The following is a 25,887-nucleotide window of genomic DNA, read 5'->3' on the forward strand; positions in this document are numbered from 1 at the left end:
GCCTTGGAACTGTCATGGTGCCTCTGGGTGTGACATTTAGCTTGCTGATTGATGATCAAGGTCTAATGAAAGTTGACTTTGTCTGCCATCTTGAAGCCATTTGATACTAATTGGTTTATGTTGTGTCTTTGGTCTATGTCTGATAGCTAAGTTGGTAAAGAATCCTCCTGAAGTGCAGGAAACCCCAGTTTGATTCCTGAGTCAGGAAGATCTGCTGGAGAAGGGATAGGCTACCAACTCCAATATCCTTGGGCTCCCCTTGTAGCCCAGCTGGTAAATAATCCTCCTGCAAGGTGGGAGACCTGAGTTCAATCCCTGGGTTGGGAAGATCCCCTGGAGAAGGAAAAGGCTACCCACTCTAGTATTCTGGGCTGGAGAATTCCATGGACTGTATAGTCCATGGGGCCACAAAGAGTCAGACACAACTGAATGAGTTTTACTGGGCTGTGTAATTCTTTCCAAAGTTGAGCCCTGCCCCTTTCCCTCCTGTTACAAAACTAAGCATCATAATAACCTCAGAAATACTTGAGTCTTGAGGGCAGGATACATGCTTTATTCAAATAATTCATTGAACCAAAGAAAATGCCTGGCACAAAGAAGTTGTGTTTAGATGTGTTTAAGTAAAAGTGAAAATATTATGTACTCTTTCTTAACAGTTGGAGAATTTGGTCTTAGAGGTTAAACTGTCTAATAGCTCACACGAACAGAGTCAGAGGAAGAGGTAGAATCCAGATTATCTAACTCTTGCATTTTTAATTTCAGTTATACTCTACAGTCAGGGATATGAAAAAGAACACAAGGCAAAACATATAGTACAATTATTAATCATAAATACACCAAGGTTATTAAAGTGTCTTATGAACTGGGCTTTCTGTCTTTGCTCAAAACTCACCTTCCACAGGAAATGCCTCTCTCCTTCCCCCATTCTAAGAATGCCATGTGAACACAACTGACCATGTCTTTGGCCCAAGCTCTTGAGTCCATAGATGGAATCTCACCCAAACCAGGCCATCAGAGGACTGTTTTAGAATTGTCTGTAAGAAAGAGAATGTAAAATATAAATTTAAGAGTTGATAACAGACATGTTCACTGAAGAACAAAGATATCCAGCTGGCAATTAAAGAAAAGAATGAAGCAACATAACAGAGACTCTTGGGTAACAGTTGGAGAGAGTCCTGAGCAGGTTCAAGTCTTGATTTAGCTGGTCTGGATGCCTGACTACTCTAGCATCACTGAGTTCTGAGAGAATCCTGTGGTCTTTGACATGGGGAGTTCTTCCCATTTTGATTTGTGTTTTCTGTTTTTAGCCAATTACAAAGTAATAACTAATATAGAGGGTCATGAAGTGGGTACATAATGTTTATCTGTGTTTCTGTGATTTGACTCTAGAAAAAATAATCTACATTTAATAAAGGTAAAAAGGGAATTAAGATAATGACCCAGAAAAAAAAATCATAATAAAAATTACTCTTCTGAAATCTTAAGTACAAGGCAAAAGTTTCCCAATTAGGAAAACAAAAAAAAATCTGTTTGACTATATTAGTGACACTAAGGCATTATTTACATCCACATTCATGGAAAATTCTGATCTACCATCTTACAGAGAAACATGCTGTGATTGAGGCTCTTCAAAATGATAAAATGAACTTTCTTCCAAAACACAGTAGTTGCATGTGTGATACTGACACTTGAATGAATCTGTTGACCTGCTTCTTTTCATTCTATTAGTTCAGAGGTGATCAGGGATCATCAAAGTGTGATCAGCTACCAGCAATTGATTTATAACTCAAAATATTTAAGTGAGAGATAAGCATAGGCATGTCCAGACGTATTTGGTAGTAAGGAATTAAATCTCCCTTAAAATCCTACAAGCACAGGGAATTTGGAAGAAATCTACAAGCCATTCTTTTTGAAATAAATGAGGTCAAAGGATTGAATACAAGCATCAATAGTTGTTTCTTATATAACATGCTTTCTCTTTAAAATGTATAACGTGATCTTTAGGTTAGTGGTTTTCAAAGTATGGAACCTAATAGCATCAGCATCACTTGGGAACTTGTGTGTGTTTTTTTTTTTTTTAATGTGGACCACTTGTTAAAGACTTTATTGCATTGTTACAATATTACTTCTGTATTGTGGTTTTGTTTTGTTTGGTTTGTTTTTTTGGACCACAAGGTATGTGGGATCTAAGCTCCCCAACCACAGATCAAACCCATACCCCCTGCATGGGAAAAGGAAGTCTTAACCACTGGACCACCAGGGAAGTCCCTGGGAACTTGTGCAAAGCACAGATTCTTGGGTGCTACTCAAAACTTACTGTATCAGAAACTCTGGGTGTGAGACCAAGTCTTTGAACCCCCCTCTTCATATTTATATACTGAAACCCTAATGTGATGGTATTTGGAGGTAGACTTTTAAGGAGCTAATTAGGTTTAAGTGAGGTCAGGAGTAAGGTCCCTGCCATGGGATTCAGTTCAGTTCAGTTGCTCAGTCATGTCCAACTCTTTGCAATTCCATGGACTGCAGCACGCCAGGCTTCCCTGTCCGTCACCAACTCCCAGAGCTTGCTCAAACTTATGTCCATTAAGTTGGTGATGCCATTCAACCATCTCATCCTCTGTCATCCCCTTCTCCTCCCAACTTCAATCTTTCCCAGCATCAAGGTCTTTTCTAATGAGTCGGTTCTTCACATCAGATGGCCAAAGTATTGGAGCTTCAGCTTCAGCATCAGTCCTTCCAATGAATATTCAGGATTGAGCTCCTTTAGGATTGACTGGTTGAATCTCCTTGCAGTCTAAGGGACTCTCAAGAGTCTTTTCGAAACCACAGTTGAAAAGCATCAATTATTTGGCACTCAGCTTTCTTTATGGTCCAACTCTCACATTCATACATGACTACTGGAAAAACCATAGCTTTGACTAGATGGACCTTTGTTGGCAAAGTAAAGTGAAAGAGAAAGTGAAGTTGCTCAGTCGTATCTGACTCTTTGTGACCCCATGGACTGTAGCCTACCGGCTCCTCCGTCCATGGGATTTTCCAGGCAAAGATACTGGAGTAGGTTGCCATTTCCTTCTCCAGAGGATCTTCCTGACCCAGCGACCGAACCCAGGTCTACCTGCATTGCAGGCAAATGCTTTACCCTCTGAGCCACTAGGGAAGCTAGTAATGTCCCTGCCTTTTAGTATGCTATCTAGGTTTGTCATAGCTTTTCTTCCAAGGAGCAGTTAATTTCATTGCTGCAATCACCAACCACAGTGATTTTGGAGCCCAAGAAAATAAAGTCTCTCATTGTTTCCATTGCTTCCCCATCTTTTTGCCATGAAGCAATGGGATCAGATGCCATGATCTTAGTTTTCTGAATGTTGAGTTTTAAGCCAACTTTTTAATTCTCCTCTTTCACTTTCATCAAGAGGCTCTTTAGTTCCTCTTTGCTTTCTGCCATGCAGGTGGTGTGATCTGCATATCTGAGGCTATTGATATTTCTCCTGGCAATCTTGATTCCAGCTTGTGCTTCATCCAGCCTGGGATTTTGCATGATGTACTCTGCATATAAGTTAAATAAGCAGGGTGACAATATACAGCCTTGACATACTCCTTTCCCAATTTGGAACCAGTCCCTTCTTCCATGTCTGGTTCTAACTGTTGCTTCTTGAGCTGCATACAGGTTTCTTGGGAGGCAGGTTAGGTAGTCTGGCATTCCCGTCTCTTGAAGAATTTTCCACAGTTTGTTGTGATCCACACAGTCAAAGGCTTTAGCATAGTTAAGCAGAAGTAGATGTTTTTCTGGAACTCTCTTGCTTTTTTAATGATCCAACGGATGTTGGCAATTTGATCTCTGGTTCTTCTGCCTTTTCTAAATCCAGTTTGTACATCTGGAAGTTCTCGGTTCATGTACAGTTGAAGCCTGGCTTGGAGAATTTTAAGCATTACTTTGCTAGTGTGTGAGATGAGTGCAGTTGGTAGTAGTTTGAACCTTCTTTGGCATTGCCCTTCACTGTGACTGGAATGAAAACTGACCTTTTACAGTCCTGTGTCCACTGATGAGTTTTCCAAATTTGCTGGCATATTGAGTGCAGCACTTTCACAGCATCATCTTTTAGGGTTTGACATAGCTCAACTGGAATTCTGTCACCTCCAATAGCTTTGTTCGTAGTGATGCCTCCTAAGGCTCACTTGACTTTGCACACCAGGATGTCTGGCTCTAGGTGAGTGATTACGCCATTGTGGTTATCTGGGTCATTAAGATCTTCTTAGTGTAGTTTTCCCTGTATTCTTGCCACCTCTTCTTAATATCTTCTGCTTCTGTTAGGTTCATACCATTTCTGTCCTTTATTGCGACTATCTTTGCATGAAATGTTCCCTTCATATCTCTAATTTTCCTGAAGAAATTTTCCTGGTATCTCTAGTCTTTCCCATTCTACTGTTTTCCTCTATTAGTAGCCTTACAAGAAGAGACCAGAGAGCTATTCTCTACTTCTTTTTTTGCATGAGCATACACTGAGGAAAGGCCACCTGAGCACAGCAGACAAGAGGCAGCTGGCTGCAAGAAGTTGGCTAAACCCCATCCTGAATTTGCCAGCACCTTAGTTTTTGGACTTTCCAGCTTCCAGAACTGTGAGAAATTAATATTGCTTAACCCATCAGTCCATGGTATATTTGTTGTAGCAGCCTGAGCTAAGACAAACTAAAGTTTGAGAACCACTGATCCAGGACAAGCCAGGTTCCTTAATGGCATTTTCAGAGATGTAAGGGGGAAAGTGATGTATGGATGTGAGAGTTGGGCTATAAAGAAAGCTGAGCGCAGAAGAATTGATCCTTTTGAACTGTGGTGTTAGAGAAGACTCTTGAAGAGTCCCTTGGACTGCAAGGAGATCCAACCAGTCCATCCTAAAGGAGATCAGTCCTGGGTGTTCATTGAAAGGACTGATGTTGAAGCTGAAACTGCAATACTTTGGTCACCTGATGCGAAGAGCTGACTCATTGGAAAAGACCCTGATGCTGGGAAAGATTGAGGGCAGGAGGAGAAGGGGATGACAGAGGATGAGACGGTTGGATGGCATCACCGACTCAGTGGACATGAATTTGGGTGGACTCCAGGAGTTGGTGATGGACAGGAAGGCCTGGTGTGCTACAGTTCATGGGGTCGCAAAGAGTTGGACATAACTGAGCAACTGAACTGAACTGAAGAGGGAAAGAACCCACAATGAGAACACTTCTGTACACTTATTTGGGCAGTAAGGCAAGCTCATAAAATCACGTGTTTGAATGTGACATCTGTTTTTTTCATAGAATAATGGTAAACATGTTGTGCTTAGGTATTTCTTACTTGTGTAAAATTCAAACACTTGGGAATGGCACTACTTACTATTACATGACTCTAGTATTTTAAAACTACAGTCTGCTGCTGGATCATTTAATATTTTCTTAGGCATTTACAGTGAACAATTGGGTTACTCAGTAATTGGAAGTTTGAATACTGCAATAGCAAGCTATTTTCCTTTTTAAAAATGTTTTTAATGCTTATAACTCATGTTTATTAACTGAAAAGGGTTTATGCACCTGGGTATTATCACATAAATTCATTATTTAGCACTGAATAACATTTTGGAAGAATCAAGAAAATAATGGTAATTGTAATACTACATTTAATTTGCTTTTCCTGTTTCTGAGTGGCTCAGTCAGGCTTGTAGGAAATGGCTTATTTTCCTTTACACATTGTTGGATTACTGTTCCAACAAAATTTACTGAAATTAGAAAGAAAATTTACTCTTTCTTTAGGTAACTGAGTTCTGAAAACCCATAACCTAAAACTCCATTTTCACATTACAGAGATACTTTTGTTGTAACAGTTACATTGTGCTTTTTTATAATATGATGTTCTTCAAATTTGTATTTGAAAAGATATATTTAAGTAGAATTATGTTTCATTCACTGGCTTTTTTAATTATTAGAGAATATTGTTATTTTTATTTAGCACTAAATAAATTTTTTAAAAGTTATTTTCTGTCTTTTCTGTTTCCTCATTTTTAACAAAATATTCTTAAGCAAAAACTTACTAGAATAGGACAGGTTATTTAAAGAAATTTTCTAACTCTAAGTGAAACTTTTTGTAATACTAATTACCCACTTTATTTACCTGTTCTTGGGTTTGGAATGTATATGTTGCTTTTAAAGAAGGCAAAGAGACACTTTAATTGCTGCACATGATCAAGATTTTATAAAAGTTTACAGCATGTATGGGAATTTTCATTACTTAGGCATTGCAGAGCAAAATTATTTTTACTATTATAGACATGATATGTTTCTTCCCAAAGTTTACTTCTTTACCAATTTCTCAAAATAAACAAAAGTTATCTGATCCCTATCTCATTAATCCTTTTACAAAACAAGAAAAACACTTTGGGATAAAATCCAGGGATCTTGTAACAAGGAAGAGCCTTGCTGTTTCTAGATCTGTGTTGTCACTATACTTATTTTGTTTATCTTGGTGAAGAATGGGATATTTGGTCTATTTTTATGTTTATGATATTATAAAATATCATAAAATCTCTATAACGTTAACAGACTTGTAGCTGTTAAATTTTAGTTACTGGAAGAGATTCACAAGAAAGAAGAGCTTTCTTCAGATTTGACCGCTATGTACGGTGTTTGCAATTAAAGTCTTTACCAATAGGTGGGGCTAGAAAGTTTAATACTTATTCCAATAATTGAACTTAACTGGGAAAATGTGCTTTTTTTCTTTTAAGAAAAAGCATTATAAAGCAGTATGTGCATATATAAAAAATTAAACCCTGTTTATTTCTGTTACAGGACCATCTCATACAGTCCGACTGGTGGGTGGCAGCGGTCCTCACGAAGGCAGAGTGGAGATTTTCCACGAAGGCCAGTGGGGTACGGTGTGTGACGACCGCTGGGAACTGCGTGGAGGACTGGTCGTCTGCAGGAGCTTAGGATACAAAGGTGTTCAAAGTGTGCATAAGCGAGCTTATTTTGGAAAAGGTAAAAAAATTTTTTAAAATGAACTGTAAGCATTCTCCAATACATATAATCAAGTAGAGACAGGAACATATAGAAAAGGAAGTAGAATTTTTTTTTACAGGCCTTTCCTAGAAAGTAGGAATGAAAAGAGATTTAAGGAAAAGACAAATGCTCTTAGACACCTTTTAATGTCTACATTCCCTTTAGACTGAATTGGTTAGTGGAAAATGTAACAGAGGAACTGCGGGAAATGATCGGCAAAGCAGAGCAGGAAGCAGTCAGTTACAGACAAGGCCCGACTTCCCGGGACACTCACTGACCTCTCTGGGACACTCACTGACCTCTCTGGGTCTTGTGGGCAATGCCTTGTGCTCCCCCATTCTCTCTTCTGTGGAACTGAGCGGGGCGGGGTACCGGTTTCTGTGTTTACCTCCCAGCCACCAGGCCCTGCAAGTCGCTTCAGTCCTGGCCGGCTCTCTGCGAGCCCATGGCCTATAGCCCTCCAGGCTCCCCTGTCCATGGAATTCTCCAAGTAAGAATACTGGAGTGGGTTTCCATTTCCTTCTCCAGAAAGGGCAGTAGAAACTCTGAAAGAAAAAGGAGCAATTATACGGGCTCTCTGTGCCTGCCAGTTATGACTTCTCCTCTAAGGAACGTGATGGGAAACAGTGAATGGAAAGGTTACTTTCCCCTCCATGCGAGATTGAATCGCGTAGTTCTTTTGCTGCATGTAAATTTGTGCATTTTCATCTGATGACTTGGTAACATGTTTTATGAATGTATTGAAAAAGCTTGGGGGAAAATTTGCAGGGGATAAAATATTTGAAAGTTTACCTTGTTTTTACTACCTCATTTTTTTCCCCTACACTGGCGTCTTAATATTAGGTTTTATGTATAATTAAACATACATAAGTTTTGAAGGACAGGTTAGAAGAAAGTAGCCATATATAGATAAACTAGAATTTTAAAGTCAGTATTTCCTCTTTATTTATTCTTCTGTCCATATGTGATAAGTAACTAGTGTCTCTAAAGTTGGTGGTGACCAAAAAAGAGAGAAAGATCTGACCACCTTCATCTTGCATTAGTTATTCTTCCAGAGAGGTATTGGCAATAGAGATTGGATGCAGAATTATAGACATAACATAGCAGCATTACCAGGTATGTAATACAGGGATGCCTGGAATGCTGCAGGCCATGGGTCATAAAGAGTAGGACACGCCTGGGCGACTGAACAATTACCAGGCCATCTTATGTGTAATAATAACATAGTGGAGTCTGTCAAATTATATCAAAAGACTGAACAAGATAGACTTCTTAAATTCATGAAATATATTCATGAAACATATTGTTAATCTTCTGTCCATGGGAGTCTCCAGGCAAGAAAACTGGAGCGGGTGGCCATTTCCTCCTCCAGGAGATCTTCCTGACCCAGGGAGTAAACCCACATCTCTTACATCTCCCACACTGGCAGGCAGGTCCTTTACCACTAGCGTCACCCGGGAAGCCTGTGTTTAGTCCTATTATGCTACAATTTACGGAGGAATAAATCTCTGTCATGCATTGTGCTAAACACATAAGCAGTATTAATAATAGATCACAATTATATCCTTTATTCTTTTACCTAAATGAATTTATTATATCAGATTTAAGAGATGAATTTTAGAAGGAATCTAGATTCCAAAGTCTTTCGAGACCAGAAGGATAATTTAACTTCATAAAGAGGCTAAAGACAAGACAGAAAGTGGTGATAGTGAAAGTTTCTGATCTGTTTTGTTCGAGCCCCTGGTCACCAGTTTTTAATTTGTGTGTTAAAGCTCTGAATAGAAGAAACAAAGGAAATAGAAAATATCCATAAGTTGCCACCACCAAATAGATTTTTGGAATTTCCAAATTTTTCCATTTATACTACACTTTCAGAACTTCCTCAGCTTGAAAGTTGTCAGACCAAAATCATTCATGTACCTGTAAAATTTACCTCCACGTGAAATGTTTTAAACATTGATAAGCTAGATTTATTCTTTTCGCTCAGAGAAGGGAAAAAGAAAAAAAAATCCCCAACTCTTCGTCACTAGAAAATCAAATGAATCAGTTAATTGTTTAGGAAGACTAATCTGCCAATCTGAGTTTCTATAATGTTCTTTTCAGAGATTCCATTTCTATGTAACTAAGATCTGTAGCATGAAAGGCCATTTATTTAAAATACATAATAGTATAAAAAACATTTCAAATATGAACTGTAGGAGGAAACAGAATAAGACATACCCAGGCTCTATTCCTTTTCTGAATATGGAGCCTTGCTATAGATATCAAAGTTGTTTTCCCTTAGTCAATACACAGCTAGAGACTATTATCATAAGATTCCATTAACTTGAAGGCCAGTTTCACAAGTAAAATACTCTTTCCCCCCCAGATTTTATTCATTCTTGCTTATACTTCTAGGGATTTCTAGTCTAAAGCACTAGGGATTTCTAGTCTTAAACACTGGTAAGAAAGGAATAAAATAAATATTCTGAAATGCTAGCCAAAAAAAAAAAAGCTTATTATTTAAATAGGAAACAATTGAGTTTAGTCTCAAGTGAAATGACTCATTTGGCTATATGGAAACAATCATCTCAAGATTTTTCCGAGATAACTACTTCTCTAAAATGGGCGTCCATTTTCGGTGAGGCTATGTATTTACATTAAAATTAAAAGACGCTTGCTCCTTGGAAGAAAAGCTATGACAAACCTAGACAGCATATTAAAAAGCAGAGACATTACTTTGCCAACAAAGGTCCATCTAGTCAAAGCTATGGATCTTCCAGTGGTCATGTATGGTTGTGAGAGTTGGACTATAAAGAAAGCTGAGCACCAAAGAATTGATGCTTTTGAACTGTGGTGTTGGAGGAGCCTCTTGAGAGTCCCTTGGACTACAAGGAGATCCAACCAGTCCATCCTAAAGGAAATCAGTCCTGAATATACATTGGAAGGACTGATGCTGAAACTGAAACTCCAGTACTTTGGCCACCTGATGCAAAGAACTGACTCATTGGAAAAGACCCTGATGCTGGGAAAGATTGAAGGTGGGAGGAGAAGGGGACGACAGAGGATGAGATGGTTGGGCAGCATCACTGACTTGATGGACATAAGTTTGAGCAAACTGCAGGAGATGGTAAAGGACAGAGGAGCCGAAAGTGCTGCCATCCATGGGGTTGCAAAGAGTCGAACATGATGGACCAACTGAACAGCAAAGATTTGTTTTGAATCTCCAAAGAAGTGGCGTCTAGAAAGTGCCCAGTTTGAAGCCAGACTCACAGCATTGCTCACAAGTGACAAGAGCACAGGGAGCAGGACCACTAACTGCATAATTACATATCTACCATCCTCTTTGAAAGGTGAAAGTCGCTAAGTCGTGTCCAGCTCTTTGCGACCCCATGGACTGTAGCCTACCAGGCTGCTCTGTCCATGGAATTCTCCAGGCAAGAATACTGGAGTGGGTAGCTATTTCCCTTCTCCAAGGGATCTTCCCAACCCAGGGATCAAACCCAGGTTCCCCACGTTGCAGGCAGATTCTTTACTGTCTGAGCCACTGGGGAAGCTGAAAGTTGAAAGGTAGATGAGTCAGATTGGTGTTACATTGTGGAGTGACATTCATGATGTTCCAAGGGTGGAAAAGTTAAATGTGGTTTTCTGCAGTAGGGAGGTGTGACTTAAGAACATTCTGTGTAACAGTCTCTAGTAAGGTCCCCGCTCTGCTGCACACACACACCCAGCACTGTTTCAGCTCTCTGTGGAGATTCACCCCCAAACAACTGAAGAATGATGATAAGAATTTTAAAATAGTAAAGCAAGGTGGGCTGGGAGAAAAATAGAACTGAGGTGATTTGTTCTGAAGAAAAAGAATCTGAAAAATGAACTTCATGCTCTGCATCAGTGTACATTGTATTTTAAGAAACAGGCTTACAACATAAACTGATTCTGGATTAGTTATGGCAAACCATCATTTCATGTGAAGCTGTTTAAACTCTTCCTTTTTCCATTTTAAATTTACAGTTTTACTAAGGAGGTAAACGAGAAAGCAATTTTGACTGCAAAAGAGAAGCAGGCAAGGAAACTTAGAAGTATGAGTGGGGAGGTGTAGAGCAGAGAAGAGGAGGAAGGTGCATTAAAGTTTTAATTACATGTCATTCTCATAGGAAAGTAAGAAGAATCAGATTAATGCTATATGGTACATTATTATCAAAATTGAAACAAGAAGATGAAAGTTTAAATTTATCTCCTTTGTATAATTCTCCTGTTAAAGAAAGAATACCATTTTCTGGACACAGTGTCCCACTCTCCTTTTTTTTTTTTTTTCCTTTCTCATTTTAAAGTAGCAAACCTGGCTTGTTAGAGATAATCCTTATTAGCTTTTTAAGAACAATTAGTGTTGCAAGTAAAATGATTCATAGGAACAAAGCTTAAAGCTCACTCCTTTAAATGGGTTCTTTCATCTGGATGCACCTTTTGCATCAAGTGGAATGTTCTTTCTTTTTCCTGAGGAGACAAAAAGGTTAAATTAAAGAAGCGCTGAGAAGCTTCTGGTGCTTGCTGTTGCAAGGAGCAAGGAGGAGGGAGGGAGCCTCTTCTCTCCCAGTGGGCTCCCTGTAGCAAACTCGGAGGAGCTTTACCAGGGGATGGTGGTAGTCCGGGAGTTTGTCCAGGCATGTCTGAGCCTCTAGGCTGATGAACGAACTAAGAACTGGTTCTGAAGCAGCCACCTCATCTTCTCCTAAATTTAAAGGAGTTGGTGCTGAAGCTCCAAATGTAAAAGCAGAAACAGAAGAAAATTCTAAACACAAATGCTATCTTTTGTACATTACCCCTTTCACGTTCCATATTCAATTTTCTGAGTGGAATTTTAAGAATTATAAAACTAAACTGAAGGAGATCAAAAATAAAACTTTGTGTCTCTGAACTATCCCTTAGTGATTGGGAGTAAAAACGATCTCAAAGATAAATTAAATATATCAATAGATTAGAACTACCAATTCTTACATACTGATCCCTGTGCACTGAAAGGTTTCGAATGTTTCTGTGTTAGATATTGTGGAAGCTGGTATAGAAGCAGGGCTTCCCTGGGGGCTCAGATGGTAAAGCATCGGCCTGCAATGCAGGAGACTTGGGTTCGATCCCTAGGTCAGGAAGAGCCTCTGGAGAAAGGGAATGGCTACCCACTCCAGTATTCTTGCCTGAAGAACTCTATGGACAGAGGAGACTAGCAGATTCAACTGAGCTACTAACACTATCGCTTTCATTTTCATAGAGCCTAATAGAGTTTGCAACATGTATGTTCTATTGCTTATCTAACAGAGAAATACCAAGTATGAAATAATATTGTTTATCAAGTGTTTACTATGCAATCTCATTTAGTGCTCACAGTGCTTATGAGAAAGGTATTATAGCCCCATTCTTTCTAGAAAACTAAGGAAATCTGACAGAACTGTCACAAAACACCCACATTTCCATAGCTGTTATGGTGATTGTGAGGCAGGGGTCAACCTTCATCCCTTACCTTGTCTCTCCACTGGACAGAAAGTCCTTCTAAGTTCTTTAACCTTAAAAACCTCATTTCTAAAGAGCTTGCTTCTTCAGAATCTTAGAATTGTAAAAGTAAATGAAATCTTAGAGCTATTTCAGCCCCACCCCTCTATTCTGCATATATAATAAAACAGAGAAAATAAGTGGCTTATCCAGAACCCCAAAACTAGAATCTAGAACTATAATCTAAGTTTACCCATTCTCTAGTCTGATTCCCACTTCGTTTTTAACATTGGCCCCCGACTCCCTAAAAAAAAAAAAAAAAAAAGGCATAATGCTTTTCTCAAAGAAGAAGCTGTTGACAAAGCACTTCCCAACTAGAAGTCTAAAAAGTGATATAAATGCATGTCACCCAGCCTTAACTGGATGTAATTAAAATTCATTCAGAGACTTTAACCATTAGTGATTTTTTGCTTCTTATCTTATTCAGCAGCTAATCTCAAATCTCATCATGTCACTGTGTATCTGGCTACTGTTTGAAATAAGATTACTTTTTTAAAATAAAAGCAGAGGTTACGAAAGATTACAGAAACTCAAGTCCCTCAAAGAAATATCAATATTTGTCTTGTTTTAAAGAGGTATTAAGAGGAAATGGTATCATCTGTCAAGCACACTGTTAAGCATCAGAAACCAAGCTCATAAAACTCCAGAAGCCATGAACGATAGGATTTGTTGTCTGCTTTCGGAAACATAAAATCAGTTTTTCCTTCCTATACAGCTTTCACATTGTAAAGGAAATTGTAGCTATATAGATGTTTAGGTAGATAGAGAAACAGATGATAAACAGGTAGGATTAGAGAATAAAATCATCCCTAAAATACATATATCAATTTTTCATGGTTTCCACTAGTAGAAAGGATTGCTCAGAGGCAAAAAATACCAAGGACAGCAGCAATGACAAAAGTCCTTCAGTAACTGTCGTTACCTACAGAAATAAAAACAGATCTGTTTTTCAATCTTTGAAGTGCTTATGAAGATAAAATTTTATGAATTTTATTCTACCTTGGCATTAATTTTTAATGCAGAAAACAATTTGGAAGAAGATGGGAAGTAAGTATTAAATAAATTTTTCATTAGTGTTGATAGTCCTGAATATATTAATATAAAAATAAAATAGCAAATACTTGAAAATAATTTTTATAACTCTATTTGGACTTCTCTATAGTCAGTGAATAGCACCAAGTTTTAAATGTCATCATGTTCTGTTGCTTGCCCCTATTTTCTGTTACTTTGAGAAAATCACACATCCTTTCTGAGTCTCAATTTATTTATCAGTGAAATGGAAATAATTGCCAATATTTTACAAAGTTATTAGAAGTAAATTTGTAAAATTATATATGAAAAGACCCAGTATGTTCACTGTGCCTGAGTCTTTTCTGTATAGCCTAACACCAGAGTTACTAAAATATTTATCACATCTATGTGTACTCAGTGGGAAAAGTATTGTAATATGAGGTTAGTGGGAGCTTCCCAGGTGGCGCTAGTGGTAAAGAACCTGCCTGCCAGTGCAGGAGACTTAAGAGACGTGGGTTTGATCCCTGGGTCAGGAAGATCCCCTGGAGGAGGGCATGGCAATCCACTCCAGTATTCTTGCCTGGAGAATCTCATGAACAGAGGAGCCTGAGGGACTATGATCCACAGGGTTACACGGAGTCAGACATGACTGAAGCAACTTATCATGCATGCATGAGTTAAGCGTTCTAAATACAGGAATCAGCTCAAAAATAGTTTGACTATTTTCTGCCACACAATAAATCCTTAAAACAGTGGGCTTACATGTTCATTTTTATTTTTTACTGCACCTTTGTCATTCTAATATTCATGAATTTCCCTACTATGGTTTCTAGAAACTTAGACTCACATGGCAGCGCATTGACTGAATAATATCTGTCTTGAGTTGCCCCTGTGGGGATGGCCCTTCTGGACGCTTCAGCTATTGAGAGGATCCTCATACTTCATTCTCTTTTCTTGGATTGTAAAAATTCTGCACTGCTGAGATATAAATCTGGTGACAAGATCTACGAATTGTAGAATGAAAGCATCACAGTCCCCAGGGTGCAGAGGCCACAGAACCATGCTGTTCTCAGGCTCTCAATCACTACAAAACCAAAAGATTTACTCATGCTTATTCATATAAGTTATAATAAATAACAACCCTTTCAAAAAAGATCTTCACAACCCAGAGAATCACAATGGTATGATCACTCACCTAGAGCCAGACATCCTGGAATGCAAAGTCAAGTGGGCCTTAGGAAGCATCACTACGAACAAAGCAAGTGGAGGTGATGGAATTCCAACTGAGCTATTTCAAATCCTAAAAGATGATGCTGTGAAAGTGCTGCACTCAATATGCCAGCAAATTTGGAAAGCTTAGCAGGCTACAGGACTAATAAAGGTCAGTTTTCATTCCCATCCAAAAGAAAAGCAATGCTAAAGAGTGCTCAAACTACTGCACAATGCTAGTAAAGTAATGCTCAAAATTCTCCAAGCCAGGCTTCAACAGTACGTGAACCATGAACTTCCAGATGTTCAAGCAGCAGAACCAGAGATCAAATTACCAACATCGGATCATCAAAAAAGCAAGAGAGTGCCGGAAAAACATCTATTTCTCCTTTATTAACTACACCAAAGCCTTTGGCTGTGTGGATTATGATAAACTCCGGAAAATCCTTAAAGAGATGGGAATACCAAATCATCTGACCTGCCTCTTGAGAAGTCTGTATGCAGGTCAGGAAGCAATAGTTAGAACTGTACATGGAACAACAGACTGGTTCCAAATTGGGAAAGGAGTACGTCAAGGCTGAATATTGTCACCCTGCTTATTTAACTTATATGCAGTACATCATGAGAAACGCTAGGCTGGGTGAAGCACAAGCTAGAATCAAGATTGCCGGGAGAAATATCAGTAACCTCAGATATGCAGATGACACCACCCTTATGGCAGAAAGCAAAGAAGAACTAAAGAGCCTCTTGATGAAAGTGAAAGAAGAGAGTGAAAAAGTTTGCTTAAAGTGCAGTGTTCAGAATACTAAGATCATGGCATCTGGTCCCATCACTTCATGGCAAATAGGTGGGGAAACAATGAAAACAGTGACAGACTTTAATTTTGGGGGCTCCAAAATCACTGTGGATGGTGACTGCAGCCATGAAATTAAAAGATGCTTGTCCTTGGAAGTAAAGTTATGACCAACCTAGACAGCATATTTGGAGAAGGCAGTGGCAACCCACTCTAGTACTCTTGGCTAGACAATCCCACAGATGGAGGAGCCTGGTAGGCTGCAGTCCATGGGGTTGCTAAGAGTTGGACACAACTGAGCATCTTCATTTTCACTTTTCACTTTCATGCATTGGAAAAGGAAATAGCAACCCACTCCAGTGTTCTTGCCTGGAGAATCCCAGGGACAGGGGAGCCTGGTGGGCTGCCATCTCTGGGGTCACAGAGTTGGACATGATTGAAATGACTTAGCAGCAGCAGCAGCAGACAGCATATTAAAAAACAAAGACATTACTTTGTCATCCAAGCTATGGTTTTTCCAGTAGTCATGTATGGAAGTGAGAGTTGGACTATAAAGAAAGCTGAGTGCTGAAGAATTGATGCTTTTGAACTGTGGTGTTGGAGAAGATGCTTGAGAGTCCCTTGGACTGCAAGGAGATCCAACCAGTCCATCCTAAGAGAAATCAGTCCTGAGTATTCATTGGAAGGACTGATGGTGAAGCTGCAACTCCAATACTTTGGCCACCTGATGTGAAAACTGACTCATTGGAAAAGACCCTGATGCTGGGGAAGATTGAAGGTGGGAGGAGAAGTGGACGACAGAGGATGAGATGGTTGGATGGCATTACCGACTCAATGAATGTGAACTTGAGTAAACTCTGGGAGTTGGTGATTAACAGGGAGGCCTGGCATGCTGCAGTCCATAGGGTTGCAAAAAGTCGGACATGACTGAGCGACTGAACTAAACTGAACTGAACTCATAAATACAATTTATAAATGCCCCACTATTTTGGCTCCCTTCCACGTTAGCAGGGAAATGGCTTTATTATTTGTCCAGTTGTTGTTATTTGCTTATCTTGTTGAGTAGCTCTTTGGGTCAGTTTTGCAAAAGTTTAGATAGACCTTATATATTTAAAATAAATGCACACACACACAAATGTGCTCATAAACACAATTACTCACAAACACAAAATGGACCACAATATACCTAGTAAGAGCAATTTGAAAACCAAAGAGTATTACTGGCCAGGCTTCTGATTTTAAGATCATATTCCTCTAATCTTTTTTCCTTTTTATCTGCCTTAAAAATTCAAATTGAAAAGGTTTGTTACTCTTATAAACATTTCATAAACTAATTGAGCTCTCCAAGTCACTACTCATAATTGATTAGCCCAGGAAAACCTTTGCTTGTCTAACAGAGACATTATTTGGATACTAATGATTTAATTACTATTATGTGAAATGAAAAATATACTATTCCTAGTTACTTTGATAATGTAAACCTAAATATTATTAATATTTGTCTTTATTTGGATATTTCTAGTGAAGGCACAAATTATTCAAAAATTAAGTAAGTGCACCTATTTATTTTATGTATGGAACTTATAATTTCCTAATTCTAAAAGTAAATAAAAACATGTCTTTACAGAAAATGTCTATGTAAACATCCTATGAAGTGCTCCTTTAGCTTATAGATTTTTTTTCTTCTTCAATCCATCTTCCACATTTCTGCCAGACTTACAATTCTAAAATATAGTTCTGATGATGTTATTATTTTTTTGGTGACTTATACAATCCAAAAATGTTTATAGCGTGGTCTTAGCTTCCTATCCAACCTTCCCAAAGAGTCCTCCTCCTCCCATTAATGGACTCTGTTACAGATGCCAGAAGACCATTCACTGTTTTAATACATCATACATTTCATGATGCCCCCACTATATGGAATTACATCTTTTCAATATATGGAAAACCTTCATTCAATTTTTAAGCTTTGTCAAATATAATCCACATCACGATAACAAAATTTCCAGTATCTGCTAATTTAGTTGTATATTATAGGCACATCAGTTCAGTCACTCAGTCGTGTCCGACTCTTTGTGACCCCGTGAACCACAGCATGCCAGGCCTCCCTGTCCACTACTATACAATTATATACACTAGTCATGCATATATTATTAACTTTTATTTAACTCACCGATTATTTGAAAAATCAGTTAAGAGTAATGGAATTATATGTGCCATTTTATATTCCTCTGTAAAAAATCTTCATTTAGCTTTTAGAGCTACGCAGAGGTATGTTTCTAGGTTTTGAATTTGCTTCTAAACATGCTTTATATAGTTCTTGTGAGTGAAAGAGAATCCTTTAACATCATATTGATCCAAATGGAAAAAGTGCATTATTGATTATACTTACAATATTAAGATATTTATTTACCATCCACAGTTTTGCAAAGGTGTTTATTGGAATTTCACTGCTAAATCATCAGTTTCTTGATGACATGAAATGTTCTTGAAAATTCATCAGGTTTGCAATATTATATGTTTAACAAAACCGAATGGAATCATTCATTTATAAGTTTTTCAAAGAGTCTGTTCCCAAGTGTCTTAAGTATGAAAGAAAAAACTGTTATACCTGATACACTTAAAAAAATCTTTACAGAATATCAGAAAAACATTGCCAAACATTCATATTTAAAGTCATCTTTTCTTGCCATGAATTCCTTAAAAAAAAAAAAAGAAGAAGTTGTTTTCTTATTCACTGATAAAATAATGTTCTTATCTTGAAAGCGGCAGTTAAGTTTGTTTAGTTAATTATCTTCTAGGTAGCCTGTGCTGACAGCCTGTTTTTCCTTCTAATGTGTCTGAGGAAGATTTCAGACAAAGAGTATAAGTGTTACCTCTGCCATTTTCTTGTTTGCTTGTGTTTGCAATTAATAATCTGTAGTCTTCTTGCAGGATAGTTTGTAAGCCCTTTGCTGATCATGTTAGTCTTAGTTTAATTAAAAATAGATAATATACCTGGTAAGCCAGACACATGCAGACTGCAACACACAGGAAGCAAGAAAAGAACTGCAGGATCGCTTACGTTCTAGATATACCTCCTACCAGATACGTTTAGATCATTAAGTTATAGCATATATCCATTGTTAGGAAAGCTTATTTCCTTCCTTATTTTTAAAAATAAAATTAATTTATTAAATCCTTGGAGAAAACCAATAATTAATTTATCTATGATTTCATAAAAGTCTGTATGAAGAGCTGAACTTCATGACAGCTCTTATTGCTTAGTATTTTTGTCATTTACACACTGACAGAAAATAAAATTTTCTGGGGTAGGGAGTTAACTTTTGAATCTTAATATAGGGTGCAGAGCTTGCATGTGGATAATGAGCAACACATTTTTTGTTAAATTAGTGAATAAATTAATGACTCTGTTCCACGCAAACATAAACGTTAAACTATACTTATTAATACAGTTGTATCTGATTTTTGCAGGTACAGGTCCAGTATGGCTGAATGAAGTATTTTGTTTTGGGAAAGAATCATCCATTGAAGAGTGCAGAATTAGACAGTGGGGTGTGAGAGCCTGTTTGCACGACGAAGATGCTGGGGTCACTTGCACTACATAAAGCATCATATTTTCATTCACATTTTTTAAACTGTTACAAAGTGATTTTTTTTCCTTTGCTTCACTAAAATCAGCTTAATTAATATTTAAGAAATTAAGAATTTTGTCCACAGAAAAGGAATATTTAAAAATCACTGGATAAACATATAAAATAGCTTCATATTTGCTTCAAATACCAGAACCATTTCAACTTCTCTAGGTTTTTAAATGGCATTTTCTAATATAATGACATATATTGAATTCAATATATTGAAGTTTAAGGCTTCTGGATTACAAATGCCAGTGATAATGGAAACACATCCCAATCACTGGCTACAATTTGTATCTTCATTACAAGACACAATTTTTGCCTTCTTTGTAATCTATTTAGTTGATTTTAATTTGATTACTTTTTGAATAATGAGAGGGTTGGCAAGTTTTCTTTTGTGCCAAGTTGGCAAAATCTCCAACCCATACACATTTCTAAAGGAAGAATCTTAGTTCAAGATTTCTGTGCAGTAACTTGGCAGTTAGATAGTAATGTTCATGACATGTTTTGGCCATGATGAAAAACTCATCAGGTTTTACCTGCTCAAATATTGACAAAGTCATTACTAACATGACTAATCACATGGTCATTAATAATAACACGATTATTTGACATGGTCAAGTGTTGACAGTTTTGTTGTTTTCATTTTTTCTTTTATACTGAACTGCTAAGTTAGTTGAAAGCAAGACATATGAGAAAAAGGAAAGGCCCACCATATAATTAGCAGGTCAAAAATGTCACTTTATAACATAGAGCTCAGTGTGCTATACATTTTGAACTAAGATGAGTAATTACTTTGTTATGATTCTAGGACTGTGTTTAAAAGGTAAGTATATCTACTTACTCAGTTTTAATTAACAGCATGCAAATATCCTGCCTGCAGAAGGAAGCTTCAATGACCCATCTCTATAGTCTTTCATTAAGAGAGTCAATATTTACAACCCAGAGAGAGAGAGGTAATCTTCACCCCTAAAGGGTTGATGACCCTGCGAAGCCAGGATAGTACCAAGTTCATCCAATAACTCAGTGTCTAGATGTACAGGTAGAAAGACTAGCAATTTCTGTTGAAATTCAGCTTAATCTCAGCCCTGAGAAACATAATTTTCAAGTTTCATAAGCCCAACTCAGAGAAACATGTGATTAGAAAACCACTAGTAGAGGATGGCCCTACTATTCTTTCTTTAATGATGATAAACAAAAGCATGGTCTTAAGCATTTTTTCATATCCTGAAGTCTTCACAAATATACCCAGATAATAGACTCAGTGCCCTCTCACTTGCAAAGGCAAAAATGTTATGTTGGAATTGGAACTACTGGAAATGGTCTGCTGAAAATGCACTTCATCACAGTATACTTTTCTAACTATTATACATAGGTGATTTACTCCAGCAGTGTAGTTTTGTAATTAAGTGTTGAAGGAGCCCCTCAGCATAGAACCAATCTGCAAATACTGAAAGAGGTGGGCTTTGCTATTATTGTTGCTTTTCCTTGGGTATGTTTGGTTTTTTTTTTTTTTTTTTTTTTGGTAGAGGTTTGTTTTAGCTCCTAGCATTCAAAAACACTAGCTGAACACAAGCTAAGAAACAGAAGCTTTAGTGACTACCCACAAGAAACAGGTTTTGCAAAATTGTTCAGGGAAGTAACAAGAAAAATAGACTTCTACAGCCTTAAACAAACAAACAACCCAGCAAATCACTGGGAAGGGGGAGAATCTACTTTTCAGAGGTACCACATTATAATATTCAAATGTCCAGTGTTCAACGACGACAGCAAAAAGAATCACAGGGTGTATAAAGAAACAGAAAAGTATGATTTGGTGAAAGGAACAGTATGACCTTTGACAGAAAAGGTCACTGAGGAAGTTTCAATGCTGTGATATTTGACAAAAACTTTAAAACAACTGTTTAAATATGCTAAAAAAGACAAAGAATTAAAGAAAACTGAAAATAGTGTAGTAACCAAATCAGAATATCAGTAAAAAGAGTTTAAGAAAGGACAGAAATTTTGGATTTGAAAAGTACAACTATTAAAGTGAAAAATTCACTCAAGGGATTTAATAGTACATTTAAACAAAATGAAGAATTAGGTAAAGAAAAGTAAAAGTATGGTGTAGGGTGCATGTAAGTACATGGAGGGTGCCCAAAACATGCATTATGAGAATCTCAGAAATAGCAGAGAATGAGAGAGAGAGAGAGAGAGAGAGAGAGAGAGAGAGAAAGGGAGGAAGGGAGAAAGAAAAGAAGAAGGATGTCTGAAGAAATAACATGCAAAAGCTCTCAGATTTGATGGAAGAGATGGACATGTATATACATATATATGCACCCAAGGAACTCAACAATATCCAAACAGGATGGATTCAAAGATACCCACGCAAAGTCACATCATAATAAACTGTCGGAAGATAAAAGAGAATCCTGAAAGAAGCAAGGGGGTAGCAACTTGTTATATACAAAGGATCCTCAATAAGATTAACAGACAATTTCTCATCAGAAACCATGAGGTCAGAAGATGGTTTAAAGTGCTGAATAGAAAAACAAACAAACAGAAAAAAACAAAAAAAAAAAACCCAGTTAACCAAGAATTCTCATCTAGCAAAACTGTCTCTTCAAAAAATGGGGGAGAAAGGAAGACATTCCCAGATAAACAAAAACAACAGTAGTTTCTTACTATTGGACATGCCCTGTAAGAAATACTGAAGAGGAGTCCTTCAGGTTGAAAAGAAAGAATACTAGAAATTAACTCAAAGCCATAAGAAGAAATAAAACAGCAGGGGCAGGAAAGTAGTTTCTTCTTTAAAAAAAGGAAAAAAGAGAAGTTTTACTAATCACTGACAGTTATACTACAAACTTTGAATTTCTTACAGTAAACATGCATTATTTATATAGCCAGTTTTTTAAATTGAAAAATAATAATTTTAGAAATTATCTAGAAGGCAATGGCACCCCACTCCAGTACTCTTGCCTGGAAAATCCCATGGACAGAGGAGCCTAGAAGGCTGCAGTCCATGGGGTCTCTGAGGGTCGGACACGACTGAGCGACTTCACTTTCACTTTTCACTTTCATGCAGTGGAGATGGAAATGGCAACCCACTCGTGTTCTTGCTTGAAGAATCCCAGGGATGGGGGAGCCTGGTGGGCTGCCTGGGAGCTATGGGGTCGCACGACTGAAGTGACTTAGCAGCAGCAGCATTTCTTTCCTTTTTTCCCCAGATAATACAATTGCAGCACAGTAATAGAGAGTAACTGTCACATTACCAAGCTGTTTAGCGAGAAGTCACACCAAGTGAGTCAGCTAGAAGTATACATGCATCCTCTCTTTTGTGGGTTTCCTTCCCCTTTAGGTCACCATAGAGCACTGAGTTTAGAGTTTCCTTTGCTAGTATACAGTAGGTTCTCATTAGTTATCTATTTTATACATTCTAGTGTATATATGTCAATCCCAATCTCCCAATTCATCCCACCCCCTCATTCCCTCCTTGGTATCCATACATTTGTTCTCTATTTCTGAGTCTCTCTTCCTGCTTTGCAAATAAATTAATCTATATCATTTTTCTAGATTTCACATATACTAGTTAATATATGATATTTGTCTCTTTCTGACTGACTTCGCTCTATATGACAGTCTCTGGATCCATCCATGTCTCTGCAATGTTGTCCCTTTTCATGGCTGAGTAATATTTCACTATATAGAAGTATAGATGTACCACATCTTCTTTATCCATTTCTCTATTGATGGGCATTGAGTTTGCTTCCATGGCCTGACTATTGTAAATAGTGCTGTAATGAACATTGGGGTGCATGTTATCTTTTTGAATTATGATTTTCTCCAGGTATTTGCCCAGGAATGGATTGCTGGGTCATATGGTAGATCTATTTTTAGTTTATAAGGTACCTTCATACTGTTCTCCATAGTGATTGTACCAAGTTACATTCCCACCAACAGTATAAGAGGGTTCCCTTTTCTCCACACCCTCTCCAGCATTTATTATTTGGTGATGATGTCTGTTCTGACTGCTATGAGGTGATGCCTCATTGTAGTTTTGATTTACATTTCTCTAAAAATTGGAGATGTTGAGAATCCTTCATGTATTTGTTGGCCGTCTGTATGTTTTGGGGGAAATGCCTGCTTGTTTAGGTCTTTCACCCATTTTTTTTTTTAATTGAGCTGCACAAGCCGTTTGTATATTTTGGAGATTAATCCCTTGTCAGTTGCTTCATTTGCAAATATTGTCTCCCATGCTAAAGGTTGTCTTTCCATCGTGTTTATGGTTTCCTTTGCTGTGTACCAAGGGCATTTTTGCATGGGCTTGAAAAACTGAGAGTCCAGCAGCAGCGTGGTCCTCCTTATGCTCAGAAAGTTGCAGAGGGGGCAGCAGTGCACTAACAAAGCTCCACAGATGGTCTACCTTGCTCTCGGCCGGCCAGGTGTGCAGGACAGTGGAGCCGGTAGCTCCAGCGCTGTCCCCTGGAGCCTTGCTCAGTTTCTCTTCTGCTTGAGCCAGGTACACATTGAGCTCTGCGTTGAATTTACCACTTTGTCCTGCACACCACCTGGCTTATCAGAGCTGGAGGAGAGAAATGAATGCAGGTTCCAGCTCATCTCTGTGAGCTCCATTTTGTCCTCGCTCACTCTATCTCCCCGTTCACGTCCATTCTCTCTCCTAAAGAGCCTCCTCCTGACTTCAGACCCAGGACCAGACAGGAACACAACAGACTTGCCTGGAAAACTTAGCAGCCACAGTCCACAGTTACGTGAGACTGAATCTCCTGAAGGGTACAGAGGAACAGTTACTCTGGATTTAGAGACTGTGGCCTTATGCAGAAAAGGGAACAGGAAAATAGAGGCCATTGAATAATTTCAGCTGTAGGCTCCATATTTAGATTCTCTTCTAGTTTATAAAGCTTACAGGCAAAACAAGGAATTATTTTGAACTACCTTGGCTGTGGAACATGGTTTCTGAAGGCAATACGGTTTTGAGCCTGACACTCATGGTCCAGGTTTTAAAAGTGTTACATAATTTATGAAACTATTGTGCCATAGGTTTTTCTACAGAAATGTCAAGTACACAGAATTGTTAAAAGGGAAATTACTATATTATTTTTAATATCTCTAGAATTGAATGTAACCCGAAAGCTCTTTGGGGTTCCCTGAATGAAAAACTTTAGAGTTATATGCCTAGGGTAATTTTAGGGAGAAAAGAAAAAAAAAAAAGATTGAAATACATTTGTTAATCATCCATTAAGAACCTCCCTAGGGCCAAGTAAGTTCAATCAAACCTACTGGAGAACATTTCAATTTTTTTCAAAAAATGTCTTTGATGTTACATGCTTACATCGTATCCCTGAAAAGACTGATAAAATTAATGACACAAATTGCTCATTTACTTTCTTTTACTTAATTGCATAAAATTGTCCTCCTTTAAAAGTTCAGCAGAAGACAGTGAAAACACAGCTGTCCTGAATTAGGGCCTATTAAAGAAGTCTAGGCCTACTGACTTCAAGAGCTAATAAGACCTATCCAAGTCAGCTGCCAGGGTGACTATGGGGTCAAAGGGATAAGCTGAGAGCTGAGTGTAAAAAGAAAGGGAGCCCGGAAGGGAGGGGGCTGGGTGGATGGATGGGTGGGGAGAAGGAAGAGAAGAAGGAAAGAAGAAGCAAGTCTGCTCATCACTGCTTCATTACACACCGAACCTTCTGAGTTAGAAGGTAAGTTGCTTTATGATATTTTTATATATTGTGCCCTGAAGAAATGAAGTAGCAATAATTATTTTTATCTCAATATTCAGATTCTACAGTCAACTTGCTACCTAAAAACAGAGCTTCCCTCCACATTGCAAGTAGTAAGGAAATCAAGAAATTCAGGGGAGCATTATCCCATATCAAAACTCCCACCAGTGGCTGTGCACGCCAGTTACCCCGGCGGGGAGCAGGGGAATCAGCTGTCAACTTAGGTTCATGGCCTGACTACAAAACAATCACTTCCTATGCTGGAACACCGTTTGTTGTATTTTTCATTTTTAAAATAGAATTACAGTATATCATCTTCTACTCCTTAACATTGAGAAACCATATCACATTAAGTTGAAGGAGAAATGAATAACATTCTCTGTGGATTATGCGCTTCTCACAGGGATGAAAAACTTGAGCAATTCATTATTATTTATCAAGTGCTTTCTCCACCAACAAGGCCTTTCATTTTCTCGGTTTCACGAAAAGGCTAGTGTGGACAGGAAGCCTTGTGATGTGGTCACGGGCCTGGAAGGGAAAGCCTCAGTTTCTCCTCTCACTCTGCCCCCTGCAGGCTGCATGTCTTTAGGAAATTCGTTTAACCTCTAAATCTTCAAACTCCAGCATGGAAAATGGGAGTGAACATATGATTTTTCTAAGACTCAGGGTGTGCTTGTGAGTTGATGTGAACATAAATTATGGAAACAAGTGATCTAGGTACGGTGAATAGTTACCAGCCCTCGCTTGTTTGGTGGTGTTAATACTAGTAAAGAACTGGCATTATTTTGAAGTTGCTCTTGTGTTTTTAGACTGTGGCTTTTGTCCTTTCATTTGGACATGACCCTGAGACCATCACACATCACAGTGTCGCTGGGGTTCATTATGTGACAGTGCTTGGTAAATTCAAATAGAAAGTTGACTGTGTATCTAGAACTTTGAATTTACTCAGATCTTTCAGGATAAATGCTGTGGG

The 25,887-nt window shown here is 38.1% G+C and overlaps 1 protein-coding gene across 2 annotated transcripts in view; it reads left to right on the forward strand.

The window, feature by feature from the left end:
* Positions 1–21,263, forward strand: part of MSR1 (macrophage scavenger receptor 1) — an 87,484-nt gene extending 66,221 nt beyond the window's left edge. For both annotated transcript variants that reach the window (XM_040243163.1, XM_040243162.1), the window contains exons 9-10: positions 6,811–6,999; positions 19,028–21,263. In XM_040243163.1, coding sequence (XP_040099097.1) covers positions 6,811–6,999; positions 19,028–19,161 — 323 coding nt within the window. In that variant the 3' untranslated portion in view covers positions 19,162–21,263. The remainder of the gene's footprint in view (positions 1–6,810; positions 7,000–19,027) is intronic.
* Positions 21,264–25,887: the final 4,624 nt, after the last annotated feature.

The sequence above is a fragment of the Oryx dammah genome, unplaced genomic scaffold (genome assembly GCF_014754425.2).
Source record: "Oryx dammah isolate SB20612 unplaced genomic scaffold, SCBI_Odam_1.1 HiC_scaffold_7, whole genome shotgun sequence".
Taxonomy (NCBI): domain Eukaryota; kingdom Metazoa; phylum Chordata; class Mammalia; order Artiodactyla; family Bovidae; genus Oryx; species Oryx dammah.